Raw genomic sequence first — 17,385 nt, forward strand, 5'->3', positions numbered from 1 at the left:
TAGACCCATTTTTCTCATCACTGCTGCTCTGTTTGCTGTCGATCCAAGAACAAACCGGCATGACGGTCCTGCAAGAGCAGCGTGGAGTGGAGACTTTCTGCAGGGTTGAATAGATGAGAAGGTTCTGGAAAAAAAGACGTGTTTGCCCAAAATAACTGCCAGAGTCTAAGAGAGTCCTTACAACACCTAAAGTGGATAAGTCATTATTAGCATGGTACAGAACCTGGCACATGTCAGGACCAGTGTTGGGCTTGTTACTCAAAAATGTAATTTATACTCATTACTCTTTTCAAAAGTAATATTATTACTTTACTTATTACTGTCTGCAAACAGTAGTTCGTTACACTATTCATTATAATACTTTTCCATTACACACCAAAAAATTGGTAATTGCGTCGTTTCTCATCAAAATTCAGACTTCGCATGTGCATCTCTGCGTGAATGTCAGGATAATCGCCGATAAGAACAGCTAAGGCTTTAAATGAGCTCTTTTTAATACAGTTGTGTTGCTATATTGGATGTTGTTTCGGCAATACCTGCTAGCTAACTGCTATCAGGTTTAATGCAGTTGTGTTTTGATTTTGGACAGAGGTAAGTGGATACGTATTTTTCTGACATAATTTAAGAAAACACTGTATTATCTTTAACATCATATGAACAGCCTGAAAAATTAGTGAGTGCAGCGCGCTTTCAACATATCAGTCCAGTCCTCCGAGGCTTAATGTAGTTGGTTACTCCAGTACATCTTGTCTGTCCATTGCCTTTAGGCTATAAGACTGGAAACAGCAATTCCATCAATTTATGTCCTGCAGAGAACCTCCAGTCAATGTTTTCCCTGTGTATCTGAAGCACATTTCATTAGATCAAAACCATATGAGGATGTTATATGACCAGACACCAAACACAACATCCTTAACTGGTGCTGAATTGCAGTATGATGTTCAGTGTTCAAATGTGTCAAATAAAAGCAGTTACATCGGTGGCAACAGAGTGTTAAATGTAAATGACAGACCTTGTCTTGGGTCTGGACTCTGACAGATAAACAGGCAGTGGTCTATTATGATGGACAATCAGAACTGCTGCAGATGGCTGCAAAATTAGATTTGTGGGCAATTCTCACGTGTGTGTGTTTGGTTGTTTGTGAGCATGTGTTGGTGTCGGTGTGTTTTTGTGCCACTGTGTGTCTTCCTGTTTTAAGGTTTGTCTCTGTGTAAGTGAGAGAGACAGAAATATTAAGGGAAAAACTGTGTCATTTAGAGTTAAGGCTCCATAAGTGATTCTGTTTATGTTTATTTTACTAGTTCACCAAACATTTAGCACTATATGCTGTACATAATTAGATTGTTTTAACACTTGATAGCGCTTTATTGTCTCAGAGATGCAAATTTTACAGTTTACCTATCTGGTCCAGTATGTTTCCTAGTGCAAAACATATGGGCAAAAATGTACAAGCCTACAAAACATTAAATCCTGTCACTGTTTAACTATAGGTTTCTTCCTGTTGTTCAGTTACAGTACATACTAACCAGAGTCAACTTGATCATGTGCTGCCGTGTCCGGAGGAGGATGTGGGTGGATGCTGCTAGACGTCAACCAACCAACGAATCAATCAGTGAAGAGGTTTGAAATGTATGACACTACATGCACATATCCACAATAAAGGCTCACGTGCATTGATGTGTAGGCTTGCACATGGCTAGGATGTGACTAGACCCATACATACATGATATGACCGCATGTATGCACATGACACAATAGAGTGACAGTATACTCTTCCTGTCTGCAATTAATCCAGGGTATGTAAAATCACTGACGAAATCACTGCCTTGGAGGTGTAAGGTTTAATCTGGGTCTGGAGAGACTAAGTCTGAGATACTGAGTGTCAGAGAAATTTGACATGCAAAGTCATAAAACTGTTGAAAATGAGCATTTAACCCCAAATCAGCAAAAGGGCTAGAAGGAAGTGGCATCCGTAGATCTGAAAACTGCTGAGTGTGTATGCAACTGAATTTGACACAGAAAGAAAGAAAATCCAAGCTCATGAGTTTGTAACAGGTAATGTTAAATCTAAGACAGGATATTTAATTATGAGCCCAGCTTTAACTACTCTACTGATGTTGACCTGGCATCCATTCTTTTTGAAAGGTCAGTTCATATACATGGTCTTTTTGCTGGGGCAATTACGCCCTTTTCAGACACGGGATATGGAAAATTACTGGCTTTATTCATATGTTAAAGTAATGGCTTTTTGTCATTCAGACCTACAGTAGTTGGCATTTATAAATGTTCCTTTATATAACTTTTATATAGCTTTGCTCAGACATGACAGGGCCTTTATGGTGATATTTGGCAGCAGGTGTACCTGATAACCTGAACAGTGAGTTAGAAAGTAATGATATCAGAGAGGAAGAGTGTTTGCTGTTCTCTCACAGTCTGCATCACTGATGGATTGAAGCCTTAATTAATGACTGTCATGAGCACAAGTCACCTCGTCTTCTCACAGTGAGCTTAATCAACTAATACATTTTCTCCACAGTTTCATCATTTATTAGAGGATTCTGCTGCCTGATTCTGATACCCAACAGAGTGAATGACAATTTGTTCATTTGCGACGTTTGCACATGTCTGTAAAAGGCACCTTCTATGTTTTATGTCTCCATTTGTTTCATCACAGTACTCCTCGACAAAAAGATTCAAAAATATTTTGTCTGGATCAAATTAAGCGAAAGACAAATATTAACAGGTAATTCATGGGAAGTGTCGAATCACCTATTTCATTTGCATTCAAACTTATACAGCTTGCTTTTTGGATTATACAGATTTAGTTATATAAAGCTACAAAATCACACTATATTATGGTATTATGATACATAAAACAGGAGAATATCACAGCCATAATGATTTCAATTAAAGTTATTGGATTTGCAGAATGTAACAAAATTTTTGAATTGCGATTTTTGAATTTTTTGATAAATACAAGTCAGATTTTACCCACAATACTTGACAAATTGTAGACAAATGTGTAAGTTGCACAAAAATGGAATAGGAAAATGGAAAGGTCGTAAAACTTATAAAATTTCATGTTACATAATTGTGTTTAGAGTGTTTCTCTTCTCTCAAATGTGAAAAAGGGTCACATTTGACCTGAACAGTAGCCCATGTAAGAGTTAATAAGGCAAATGATTACCTTGTAATTTCTCTCTTTGCATATTTTACTTCATTCTGCTGTTGCCTTTACATTCCTCTTATGTCTTTACTTGTGCTATGTTGAAAATGTTACAGAAATGTTACAAGGTCCAACGTAGTGAGATAACCGTCGTGTCTTTTTGCGTTAAAGTGACTCACTTTTTCAGCATACCTAATGTTTTTACTAGACTCATGCCCAAGCATTTAAAAAGTTAAAACTGCTAGATGACAGAGCAGAAAAACATCTTTAAGTAATCAAACCATGCTGTAAGAGAAAGTTTCATTTGTTATGTCACTGTGTAATCGAGACCAGTCCTATCAGTTGGATCTCAGCATGTCTGAGCCATGTCTGAGTCTGCTCCGCTGAAACATAAATACATTACGGATTAAGACTTATCCTGCCAGAGACCGAGGTACTCATCATCCCTGTATCAGTAAATCATTTTGTGTAAGAGGTGATAGTTGGGTCCACTTGCCTGAGTTGTATAAGAAGTGTCCACAGGCCAATCCTGTCAAACTGAAAATAAAGGTGTCTCCTACATCTGGAACGAAATCTGTAATTATCAGAGTGACAAGATAATTAAATTTTCACTTTCTTAGAAAACTTTCCTTACCATCTTCTCATAGCCAATTGTTACGTAACATGGCTCATGACAGCGAAGGCTCAAAGGTCACTGAACATTCTGGAGTAGTTTTCATTTAATTATGGCTCAATAACAAATTAGGTTTGTAGGCTATGGTTTTCCAGTTGACCAGCCTGTTATTAGAAGATTTAATTTCAAGGAGGTTGCCAATGAATACAAGGGTTGCTCCCTTGGTTCCCATCTCAGAGGAAATGGTGGATAGTGATGTCGCTTTGCGTTCACACGGCAGCAGCGTTTAAGTAATAATACCACGGCAACCCCAGAATGACCATGTCAAAGAGCAGCGCTAGAAAAAAAAAAAAAAAAAATGTTAAATCAGACCCATGTTGATATGAAGTGAAGTTTTTCTTACTTAATTAGGCTTCTTGGAAAATAAATATTTTCTGTTTATTTTATGTAGTGCCATCTTTATCCAGAGCAAGGAAACATTTACAGAGATAATCAGTAAATCTCAGTATTGTTCAACAAACAGTTGCTTGATAAATGTCTGTCATTCCTGTGGATAAATGGCCAAATGTGGTGTTGTGTCCAGTTAGTTGCAGCTTTTCCTGGAGTTGCTGCTCTAGTATATATCTATATTAACAATGAGTCAGATGAGTGCTGTAATATGAGAGGTGTGGCTCATTAATACACAGTGAATTGTTATTCCACTCTACAGTTTTGATTCACACTTCTTTCATCCACCTGCAGTGAAGATATGTCAGTGTTCCTCAGCCCTGAATAGAGGCCAAAAAACCATCAAAACATTATTGCAATTTTAACTGAAATACAGAATCTCTGATTTTAATCTGGTAAATTGAGTTACAAAGTAATAATTTGAGCAGTTACTGACTATCATTTTGTAGATGTGCCCTATCAGCATGCATAAAACAGCTAGATAGCTAATCTCCACATGTCAGTACCATGTGAGGGTTTCTGGGAACAACACAGAACGGACTGTTAACTTAATGAGGGTCTCAGTATGGGGTCAACAAGTGATGCAGCTGTCAGAGTGATTGACAACACAGATAGGGCATTAAATCAGACATATGATACAGGATAAAATCAAAATACTGGATGAATAAAAGAGCAGAAATGAAAAGCGTCCTGATGAAAAAGAACAAAGGGACGTCTTGTCAGCCCAGAGATGCAGGACATCAACCAGATTGTTTGATGGAAAGCGAGTACACCTACGGTAAAGCAAAGCAATCACCAAACATGGCAGATTGCTGAATGTTCCCAGATATTACTCTCCTCAGATCGCCAGGCTGCAGTATGGCATCTCGGCTCTGCTTCCTTCTCTCCCAGAATAACTGTGACGACACCACTGCGTGCATTAGACCATCTCAGCTCTCTGGCTAACTTCCTGATGTCCCCAACCTTGCTATAACGCACTTAAGGTCAGTTACGACAGCGTGTTGCATAAATAGGATCCTACAGACCTTCACTGTGTCATTAGTCACCAATATAGCAATTACATCTCCATTCTCTCGCCATGTGTGTCTTTAATGACTTATGTAAGGCTTTTAATAAAATAGTAAGTAGATTAAAATATTTCATTAAAGCTCTTGCTTCTACAGTGACATTAAATTCCTAGAAGTGGAGGTCAACTCAGTTTGAGCGGTGGAAATCAAAGTGTCACAGAAGTGCCCTTTCATTCCCTGGTAAACACACACATTTAGCTCAGGCCTTGTATGTGAACATTTTTTTTGCTTTATTTTCTTGTTTCTTACAGTATAGATGTGTGTGTGTGTGTGTGTGTGCAAGAATAACTCCATGAGTCATGTTTGACTTTTTATTCCTTTTTCTTAGTGCAACATTTCTTGGATCACTTTGTGTTATTTAATTCATAACTGTGGGGAAACTGTGCTTGTCATTAGCTTCAAAGCATTATCATGAGCAGTGGCAGCTGACATAGTCCACCTGTTTAGCACAGAAACAGCTTAAACTCTTCTTATTCTTAAAAGAGATGATTCCCATCCTTCCCCTTATCCCTTAACTGGCGGAGAGTTACTAAGTACTTTTACTCAAGTACTGCGCTTAAGTAGGATTAGGAGGAGTATTTTTGTTGAATGCTACTTTCAGCTTCTACTCTGCTGCATTTCAGAAGGAAATATTGTACTTTTTATTCCACTACATTTGTCGGTCAGTTATAGTTATTTTTCAGGTGTTTAGTTGGAGCCCCTTGTCATAATTTATGTCTGTGGGTTGTTAGCAGTTCAAACATAAAGTGTTTCGGCTCTAAACTTTTCAGATGATTTCATTGAATAACTGTTTGAGACCTAAGAGGTAAAATAATCCAGTATTTCACAGTTCAGCAGAACTTTTGTTTTTTCCTCTTTACTTTACCTGAGTTATCATTTCACAACCCCTCAGATGTATCTTTTGACCCTTAGGAAGTAAGTAGGCTACTAACTGTAGTGGTACTCTAAAGACGTTTGAACTGCTAACAACCCATAGTTGAAGTAAACTGCAGGAAACATCATGAGCAGTTTAAACATATAATGGACTATATATTAATAGATCAGTCACAGGAGCCAGTGCTTTTACTTTTGACAATTTTGCTGATAACACCTCTGTAGTTTTACTTAAACAGTAGAAAATACTATACTAATATTTTTACATTTGTATTTTTATATGGTTGTTTTGGTACTTTTAATTATCTTAAAATACACACAGAAAATCCTGCTCAGGTTTCTTATCAGTTTGTATTTCTTAACCTTGTTCTTCCTTCTTTTTTTGCTATATATTTACTATATAGTATATTTACTATTCTTCTCTGTCAGTGGTTACAATAATACATTTTTGCTCTTCTTATTTTTTGTTTCCTGGAGTGTATTCTGTTTCATTTTAAATCATTATAGCCTTTATTGCATGTTGGCTGTGATAAAAGAGCAGAAGGCTGGTTTGATATGGGACTGATAGAACCTTTCTAGTCTCAGTCTACCTGTAATGTGAACTGTTACATGATCCCAATCATCCACTGGGGGCGCTAGAGGCTGCATGGCTGCCTGTCTGAATAGCACTAGATTTAATACCTTTAATATCTTATTCCACACTGTCTAGTGTTGTATTCTGTATCAGCTTGTTCCAGCTCTTCATTGATGCTACATGATGATTACACTGAGTGAAATATTCAAATCCATGTTTTTTCTTCATGCCTGCACTATTTCATAAAATATAAATATTGACATATTTCTTCACTACAATGTAAAATAAAGTTTTTGTGGTTCTGAATAAAAAAAAATTGACTGCACAATATTAGTATGGACCCATTGACATAATAACATAATGCTGATGAAGAAATGTAATTTAAGGGAAAGGAATTATTTTAATTTCTACTTTAAATAGAGGATCTGTGGTTAAAGAAAGAAATAGACTTTCTTTCACACTGAGAGTTAAATGAGAGGATCAATACAATTCTCTTTGTGTTAAGAATTAAACTGGAGTCAGGATGTGGTTAGCCCACCTTTAAGAAAGGAAAAGGCTAGCCTGGCTCTGTCCAAAGTAAAACAAAACACCATAAAGCTCACTAATTAACATGCTGTATCTCGTTTGTTTTATCCACACTCAAACATAAATGTAAAGTGACAATTTGTGGTTTTAGGGGGAGTTTGTGTGCTGCAACTATTTCTTCAGGATAGCTGTTTCCCTTGTTTCCAGCCTGTATGCTAAGCTAGGCTAACTACATCTGGGCTAAAGCTCTGTGCTTAAAGGATAGATTCACAATTTTTCAAGTCAATCTTAAAACAACAGTCAGGAGCCCAAATGAACACTGAACACTGAAACAGGTTTTGTTCACTGTAATCATTCCTCCTATTCATACTGGCCATTAGAAGATCCCCTAAAAATGTGCTTATGATGTAAGTGATGGGGGACAAAATAAATAGTAAAAATTATTAAAAAATTTCTCTAAAGCTAATATGAGGATTCGGCCATTTGAGTTAGTCAAATAAAGTGGATATCTTCCACAGTTACAATCTCTTTAGTAAAAAAATTCCCTCTTTGTGTCTTGATGGACACAATATTTGGTGAGGCGTTCCAAAGATGAATTCCTGCGCTAACCCATACCTCTCATTGTTCTGCTCCTGCACTGTTTGTCCTTCAGCACATTCTGTACTTATCTACACTGTGACATTAGCCCTCCTCTCCCTGCACTCACGCTGGTACAACATTGATGCTTTTTTTGGGATACTGATGGTGGTAGTAAAAAATTGATGCTCTGACTGTTTCACGATGATTTGCTGAGTGTAAAGTTTGTAAATTGTGATCTTGTTAAAATATTTTTGAGTTTGAGTCTTGTCTTGAGACCATGTAGAAAATACATTCATCTCAAACAAAGAGAAAAGATGCTTTGTACCAGATTTAGCTACTAGCTCATTTCTATCTGGTGTTCCCGGGCAGGTAAACAGAAATAATAAAACACAGAGCAAAACCTATCATCTCCTCTACAAATGGACAACCTATCGACATTCACGCAGACACAATGTGCGCACACACACACACACACACAGTAACACACTTCATAAGAATAAATACAATGCAGAATGTCAGATTAATGCGGACAAGACTGGTTACTTAAAATACATTTTTTAACTTAATGGGAGAAAATATGGAAATCTCTGCAGGTTTTCAGACTGACAGGTAGCTTATTCCATTTTAAAAAAAACAAAAGCCTTGTTTAGAGATGCTACATTCTCACCTTGAAGCAGACCTTGACGCTCTGCTCATTTGCTCAGAGCCGAGCTTCAGTGGTGGAGCAGCAGCGTTAGAGATCGACACAGGTTTCATCAGGACGAAAGCAAAGGTTTCTCTTCAGCTAATGGAGACAACAATGCATATTAATGAACGGTGTAATCGGGTATCTTCATAATGAATGCAGCAAGGAGTAGAGCACATAGTGTTACTGATTAGCAAGAGGGCAGTGTTATAGCACAGTGCTGTGTCCCTGACTTCTCACACACACAAACACACATACAGACAGAGGATGATGCAGGATGTTCTGTGTGTGTGTGTGTGTGAGTTGACAGGATAGAGTATACAGGCGTATTACTGATAGTGAGGAGCTGGCACGTCAGAGAGAGAGAAAGTACTGGACACTGTGTTTCTGGTTCATCTCAGGGGGAAAATGTTGAACTTATAAAAGCAGGTGCAAATAAAACAGAATTAAAACCAAGATGAGAACAAAATGTGTGCTGTGTTTTAGCTGCAGGGTGTAACAAATATCCTACGCACTGTGTGTGTGGTTTTTTTTTGTGTGTTGTTGTACAACCTCTTATTAAAATGCACGGGTGGACTCAAGGATGAAAAGGATAAATTTGGTGTAAAACAGGCCAAACTCATTCTACAAACATCTACTGGGAGATGGAACAGCCCATATGTTTTTTTTATTGCAGCTGTTAAATGTGTGTGTGCGTGTTTTCACACATTCACAATTTTGTTTTTGCCCAAGTGCAAATTTTCAGTCATTTCAGTCACAGGAAGAAAAAAATGATCCACTCCATGCATGTGAATTTATTAAGGTGTAGGAATTGGATTATTGTACTGTACCTGGAGTCACTGTGGTGCAAGCAGATCTGATTTTTAATCTCTAGTGAGGCCCATATGATGGATAACCATGAAGCTTGGATATCTCTGAACACAGATTCAAGTTAGTTCTCTTTTGTCATAATTTCTTTATTTGTTTGCCATAATTGCTGCTTAGATCCAGATGCCACAGACAGATCTACGCTGCACTGAGGATGTAAATTATGCAGGCTGAAAGTTTGATTAGATTATGTCATTTACTGCAAAACAGCCGCATCAGTTTTACATCAGTGAGACATGTTTCTGGGTTTAAGATCCTGACAATGCTAATATTTCTGAGTGAAATTTAATAGTTTCTAATTGATTGATTCTATGCAGAAGTGCTGAGTGCAGAGCTGGGCACCAGTGTGTCTGTAGTGTGTTCATGTGGGGCTTGAATGGACCAAGTTATATGAAAAGCTCAACAGCAGCATGAAGTTAACATGGAGGAAATGAGAAACGATGCAAAATAAATTTGTTTTTTGTTTTTTTATTATTATGTCTTAAGATTTTGTTTGCAAAAAGTGACATTGACAATAAATATACATTCACAATAAAAAATAGTTCAAAGAAACATTGAAGTGTACTCAGCCAATATAAAATCTATGACAAGATGTAAACAACATTATTTTTCCCGAACACTGCAGCTCCTGAGCCAAGAGTCTTTTTTTCTCTCCTCTCTGGATCTGTAAAAGGCATGACGTCAACAAAACACATTTTACGCACTGATGCGCGAGTCTCACAAGGTATGAAGCCACGTCACACACTGGGCTCTGATTGACAGAACAAGCAAACATTCTCAAATGTCTCTTGGGGAATGTTTTTTTTTTGGCGATTTTGAAGTGGACTCGCGTGTCCAGTCAGTGTCCTTGGAAACAGCGCTGCGCCGGAGCGCGCTGCGGCGGCCACGGCGTGTCCATACCACCGGTGTCAGTTTGAGCGCAGCCGGCCACACAGGTCGCCTCTCAAGCTGACGCACCAGGCTCCTTCTACTTTCAAAGATTAGTCTTGCACTTGCACCTCACAGTCTGCTTAACTGATCACACATCTCTCTTTGTCTTTCCCCTGGCCGCCACCTACAGCTTTCTCCTTAATATACATGAGATCGCTGTGCACGCTGGGTCTGCGGGCGCACGGAGTGACCATACCGTATGCCTCTCCAATGTCCTTCAGCTTCTTGTTTTTCAGAGACTTTCTGTGCAGCATGTCGCAGTACTGCACGGAGACTTTCCGGTGAAGGTCGGGGCTCATTTCGTGAGGTAATTTGGCCAAGGTAAACAAAGTCTGAAACATCTTATCCACGTTCTCGTTGCGCTTGGCGGAGATCTCGAAGTAAGCGCACTTCTCGTCTCCGTCCACCAGCTTTTCGATCTCCTCTTGCTGCACCTCCCTGTAAAACTCTCTGTCACCCTTGTTCCCGCAGATGACCAGAGGCACGTCGATGTTCTCTTTGATCTTGTTCTTCAGGCACGACTTGGTCTCATAGATCTGGCGCTTGAGTCGCTGCACCTCCTGGAAGGAGTCTCGGTTGTCCAGGCTGAAGACGAGGATGAACACGTCACCTGGAAGGAGAAAAGGATGCTTTGGTTAACTTGGTCTGCTTTTGAGTCATGCAAAGTGTTAAAGATGCACTTTGAATTATTTCTAACCCTGCAGTAGGTTATAACAGGCACTCGTGCAACATGCAGCCATGCGCTAAAGGCGCATGGTGCGCACACTGAGCTGTATTTCAAATGCACTTTTGCACGATCACCTTTGCTTTTTGATTCTTTATAACTACATTATATCCTGCACAAACGGAATGATACAGATGTGGATAAGTACCTGTCAGTATGGATAGTCTCCTCATGGCGGGGAAAGGGTGGTTCCCTGATGTATCCAGTATGTCTAGCTGGTACACGTCTCCCTTGATGCTGTACAGTTTCCTGTGAAAGTCCTCGATCGTTGGCGTGTACTGCTCGTCGAACCTCCCGTTCAGGAACCGGGACACGATGGCTGTTTTCCCAACTTTGGTGGATCCCAAAATCACCATCCTGTAGCAGTTCTTTGCCGGGATGTCAAAATCGCTCTCGGAGGGCGTCATTTTCTTAATCATGGTTAAACCCCGGCGCGCTGACTGCTTCTCTCTAAATACGTGCGAGTGCGTAAAAGACGCCTGAGCAGTCTTTATACAGCGGGGATTGTCTTGATGCTCTGCTGTGTGTTTCTGTCTGGATTCGGGACTGGAGTCGCGTGTATTTAAGCGCACGGCAGACCCCTCCTCTCGTCCACGTCACAGCTCAGTCAATAGGTACTCGCTGCTCCATTGAGCGCAGGGAAAAGCGGACCAAACTCCCACTGGTGCGTCAATCTGTCATTTCTGCTGAAGAAACTGAACTGAAACTCTTCGGAAGCGATAATGAGCAGATCATTAAATGCATTAGAATATACAATATTAAGGGGATGAGATATGACAACTGACACTGCATGTAACAGTGGAACAACAACTTCTAAGAAGTGTTGCTAAGTTAATAATTGACGCTTCTTCCGGCACTTAACCCGGTTCGGTACACTGTGTGTGAAATCAGGGTGAACCTTTGACTTTTCCACAAAATATAAACCATACACAGCGGATATGAGTTCCACTAGACTGAGCAAATACGTAGCTAGACAGTTACTGCTAAACTGGATTTATACTCAGAAATCCTGAATCTTTAAGAAGCCTTTTAATAAAGTGTGGTTATTGTTTTAATTTGCAGTCAGCAGCACTGAACACTGTTTTTAGTGTACTCCAAAAGATTTGGCTACAATTCCACCACTGCTGTATACAAAGTCATATTGATTTATGTATTCATTCATCTCCTCAGTGACTGCTGCAGCCGCTTCTTCATGTCAGCAGGCAGAGGAAGGAGGCTGCAGCAGCTTTGTCTGAGGTGAGTAATGCTGCAGTTACCACGGTGACCAAAAGGGGGCACTCAGGGTACAAAGTTCTACAGATCAATGAAATGACATATCTGGTGAAAAAGCTTCAATGTGGAGAGGCTTTGTGTGTATGTGTCAGCATATAATAATAATAATAATAATAATAATAATGATAATAATAATAATGGTAATCATAAGTTTATTTATATAGCACCTTCTTAGAGCAGACGTCACAAAGTGCCTCACAATAAAAACAAACAAAAGAAAAATAAGAGATAGAAATAAGAGACAGAGCAACAGACATTAAATGCAGGTATCCAGCTAAAAATACAAGGCAAAAACAGAACTACACAAAACAAATTTAACTAAAGCAAGTCTAAACAAATTGGTCCTGAGCTGCTTTTTAAAAGGTTTCCACAGTATCCATAGATTTTAAGTCCAATGGGAGAGATTTCCAAAGTTTAGGAGCTACAACCTCAAAAGCACAGTCTCCTTTTGTGTTGAGCCTGGAGCGAAGGACAAGAATCAAACCCTGATTTGAGGACCTCAGATTCCTGCTGGTGTTATACAGCTGCAGTAGCTCTTTAATGGTGGCAGGTGCTTGATCATGCAGAGCTCTGAATGTGATTACAAGGATCTTGAACTGGATTCTGAATTTGATGGGAAGCCAGTGTAAAGACATCAAAGATTGGTTTAACATGAAACCTTTTGGGGGACTTAATCAGGAGCTTGGCAGCAGCATTTTGGACCATATAAGCAGCCTCCATCTGTCTTCAAGTGGAGGGTTGTTGTTTTTTTTTAATCACAGCTGCCAAATGCAAGAAGACAGGAAGCTGTGTATTGCCATGGTCATTCATCCATAATGAACAACAGTTATTAGAGAAGAAAAAGATGTGTGTGGCAGTGCGAACAAAGCTTTAAAATAACTGACTAGACTTTTATACAAATTGAAAGGAGTGTGTGTAAAGAGAAGGGGAGGAGGCAGTTACTGGCTCAGACTGAAGGCAAAGGAACAGTTGACTCTCCGGAGCTACTTATTATGATTCAGTCAGTTGTGAAGAATGACATACTTACTTAGTGGCACAGACCAATGAAAATATGAGAATTCTGATGCAGTTTGATTAAAGTAACAGTGTAACCTGAATTTATGCTTGGACATATATTAAAATTCTACTCTGTTATGAACAGCAGCTACAGTAGGTAAAGTAAGGGCTGAAATGAGTTCATCACCATCACACTCACTCATCTAGTGGAGAGATACAGAGAGAAACTACCGTCACAATCTTGAAACTTTTGATTAAAAGGTTGAAAATTCCTTGTTCAGTCAGAGACATTTACATCAAGGCACTGGTCATTTAAAGCAGTTAGACTGTGATCTCAAAGAATCTGAGCTGTGAGAAGTAATCCCCCCTCATAAACATACATGAACATTAGATCTTATTTAAATCAACATTTCAGAAAATATAGCACAGGAGGGAGAGGATGGGTGGTGGAGGGAGCTGTGTATCAGCAGCATAATAGTAAGAAGTGTTGGGTTATAATGGCTGCACTGCAAACATGCATGGATATGTCTGGATACTGCTAGTCAGATAGTTAGCCAGACGAGCCACTGATGACGAAGCATGAATGTAGCAGCTGATACCGATCGGCTACTGCAAAGTCTGACATTGTGGGTAAAACCAACCCAGACAAAATCCGGACAACTGCTGACATGCCTCACCGTTTGAAAACCTCTAATCCTCACCCTTGAACTGATATTTTATGCGCCATTTGTCATCCCTTTGATATACTGATACAATGTCCAACAAGTGAGTTGTAGTTTCATTCTGAAAAGCGGTATTTATCTGAGACACAGTGGGGAATGTAACTAAGTACATTTACTCAAGTACTGTACTTAAGTAACATTTTACATACTTGTACTTGAGTATTTCAATGATATGCTACTTTCTACTTTTACCCCACTACATTTCATTAACAGTTACAGTTACTTGTTACTTTTCAGATTAAAATTTTAAACTAACCAGTTAAAATTAGCTCCACTTCAACAAACTGCAACATAAAAGTACTGCTTTCATGTTGATGCATCATTAATAATGATCCAATAATATAATAATATAACACTGACAGGAGCAATTCTGCATATTTAATTTTACTTTTGATACTTTAAGTACATTTTTTTGCCTGTACGTTTGAAATGAACAATATTTGCATATGTTTTAATGTGGAGAATTTAATTTGTGTCATTTTTAATACATTTTAATTAATTTCTAACAAAGTGATTTAACTTTAATTGTGGAAAAAACATTTCACACTAATAATTGTTCAAAGCAGAGTATTTTTATGTCTTAAAACATATCTGGAGGAGATCTTTAAGTAAAAATTTGAATGCAGGACTTTAAACTTGCAATGGAGTATTTTTTATAGGTAGTATTAACACTTTTACTTAAGTAAACGATCTGAACACATGTTCTAAGATCCAGCCTAGATCCCACAACATTACAGAACAAGCTACAAACACATTATAATCATTAACCTGGAATTACAAACACAGATTTTATGTGTTTCATGACCTTCAACATGCGTACCAATTAATTTCTGCAAAGATTCTGGAGCTTTAAACTGCAGAAAGACAGTTTAGCTACGCACAGTCCAACAAACAAACATGCAACTTGTGAGTCAGTCTGTGAGTATGTTGTGACTAACTGGGCGGTATGATCTTAAACAACCAGATAAATGCTCTTCACTCCTGTTCTCACCAAAGAAAAAACCCAATGTAAGTGTGACTGGCCCCTGAGCCTTTAGACTCTGGGATAATAAGTAAGCGTATTGTCCGATTCAGTAGAGGATCAGGTTAACAAACTACATCGTGTGCGTCACAGAGTCAGTGGACGACGACACTCAGCCTGCTCAAAGCCTCTGTTAACTTTCCTTTTTTTTTGTTGTTTCCTGGGGCGTCCTACGCAGATAAACAAGATCTTTGCTACTTGTTGAAGAAAAATAGGCACACTGACCTTATGTATTCCATGACCTTGCCACCTGTGTGAATGTGTTTTTGAATTTTTTTCATGAGTCATGACCCTCTGTCTTTTAAATATGTGTGTCTCGGGGCAGCTGCAGAGCAAGAAGAATAATGTGTTCTTGAGTGTGAGAATATGTACTTTCACCAATGTGTTACCCAGCTTAAGCTCCAACAGAGAGACAGACAAAAAGAGAAACAGAATGAGCAGTGCATAAAAACATGATAACACAAAATTCTTATTACAGATATGAAATAGATGCAGTGAAGAGGCGTCAACGTTGGGGGAGGTAGAAAAGAAAAATCACTGATGTCTAGACTGCAAAACCATTCAAACAGTTCTCTGATGCTGCATCCAGCTCTCCCTCCGTCGTTCCATCACAGCCACACTAGAAGCAAAAACATATATAAGCAGAGCCACAAGTGTGTTTTTTTTTTTTTCACTGTGTGAGCAGAGGCAGGACAGTAACGAGGAAGAGGTGGCGTGTGAAAACAATGGTCATGTTTGGCCGGCTGATAGATAACAACACTGCAAGGAAGGACTGATGTACTGTAGTACAGCAGTGGAACAGGAAACAGAGAGTGGAAAAACAAATGCTGCCGTCAGTGAGCAAATACGACTTCTACCAGGCAACCCATAAAAGACAAAGTGAGAGAAATACAGATCAGGGATTTCATCTGTGAAGCTGGTACAAAAACTGTCATGAAATGTTGTAAATATGCCTCATAATCAAATGCAAACTGTTGATTTAAATGTACTGAAGGTGAAGATTTTTCCACCTCCGCAGGTGCTCACAGTTACAGCTGGACACACAACAATAAAGTACAGGTTTGATATGTCTAATGTGTACAGTTATAATCAGTTTTAACAGTCATACGCTTTGGTACCAGAGTGCAAATGCATCATACAAAAAGCAGTTTTTAAGCTTCAAAGAGCTCATGTCTGTCATTGGTACTATTATATTTCCAGTCTGTGTGTGTGTGGATATATTGTGACAGAGGGTGGGGAGTATTTTCAGATTTTCTGCTGTGTCAACCTTTTCAAATGTTTTTGTTACATGACAGTTGGTGCTTACCTAGCATTTTTCGAATGTGAAATATGTTACTTTTGATTGTCATGTACCAAGAAGTAAATAGAAATAATATTACTTTTTAGTGTTGCTTGTGTTTTTTGTGGGTGTGTGTGTATTTTAATTGGGCCTTGAGCCCTATAAGGGAAAAAAAGTCTCTAATAGTCTAAAAACATTCCAAAAGTTTTAATGTTTCTTGTGTTTGCCTCACAGCATCAAAATCTTTTTTGGCCAGATAAGGACTTAATTGTGGTTCATAACCATCCTTATCAGTGAATTTTCTATGAGCTGAGTGAAAATACTGTCTGGTTTATGAGATGGTGTGTGAGTTTACATAGTCCTAAAATCCTGTAACCTCACACACCATGGCTACATATGCCACAAAGAAACATCTTTTTTTTTTTAAAGTTTGCGTCTTACAGTTTCAAACAAGCTTATTGCTTTAACTTAGTAGTTTATTGAAGTGTACTGTTCTGTAACACTTAATGTGAGCATGCAGCTGCCTGCATCTCTTCTGTGTGTGTGTGTGTGTGTGTGTGTGTGTGTGTGTGTGTGTGTGTGTGTGTGTGTGTGTGTGTGTGTGTGTGTGTGTGTGTGTGTGTGTGTGTGTGTGGCCTAAAGGCCTGTAAGAATAATCTGTCAGTGGGGCCCATCATTCCTCACTGACATCACTAACTAAGGCACAGAAGTGCTTTGTGCTCAATGCTAACATGTTGATGTTCACCATCTTAGTTGAGTGTGTAAGCGTGCTAACCTTTGCGAAGTTGCAAAGCACTAAACACAAAGAGCAGCTAAGGCTGATGGGAGTGTAATCGTTTTTTTTTTAATATTTGGTTGTAAACCAACTATTAGACAAATAGTAATTTTGACCTGACCATAGAGCTAGATTATAAGTCAGGGGTCACCAAAGTGATAACAATACATCCTGAGGGGAACATGAATGTCTGAATCAAATGTCATGACAATCCATCGAATAGTTGTTGAGACAATAGTTAAAAACAAAAATGTCAACCTGCTGGTGGCA

At 38.8% G+C, this 17,385-nt stretch overlaps 1 protein-coding gene and 1 long non-coding RNA gene across 3 annotated transcripts in view; one reads left to right on the forward strand and one right to left on the reverse strand.

Moving 5' to 3' along the window:
- LOC122970964 overlaps positions 1-17,385 on the forward strand; it is a 59,041-nt gene that overhangs the window by 6,856 nt on the left and 34,800 nt on the right. For both annotated transcript variants that reach the window (XR_006399371.1, XR_006399372.1), the window contains exon 2: positions 1,510-1,620. This is a non-coding gene — a long non-coding RNA (uncharacterized LOC122970964). The remainder of the gene's footprint in view (positions 1-1,509; positions 1,621-17,385) is intronic.
- rasd1 (RAS, dexamethasone-induced 1) lies at positions 9,849-11,596 on the reverse strand. The gene is made up of 2 exons (XM_044337342.1): positions 11,199-11,596; positions 9,849-10,936 (listed from the first exon to the last, which is right to left on the reverse strand). Exons 1-2 carry the CDS (start codon positions 11,467-11,469, stop codon positions 10,407-10,409), a joined length of 801 nt encoding a protein of 266 aa, XP_044193277.1. The 5' UTR covers positions 11,470-11,596; the 3' UTR covers positions 9,849-10,406.

This window comes from Thunnus albacares, chromosome 20 (genome assembly GCF_914725855.1).
Source record: "Thunnus albacares chromosome 20, fThuAlb1.1, whole genome shotgun sequence".
In the NCBI taxonomy this organism is placed as follows: domain Eukaryota; kingdom Metazoa; phylum Chordata; class Actinopteri; order Scombriformes; family Scombridae; genus Thunnus; species Thunnus albacares.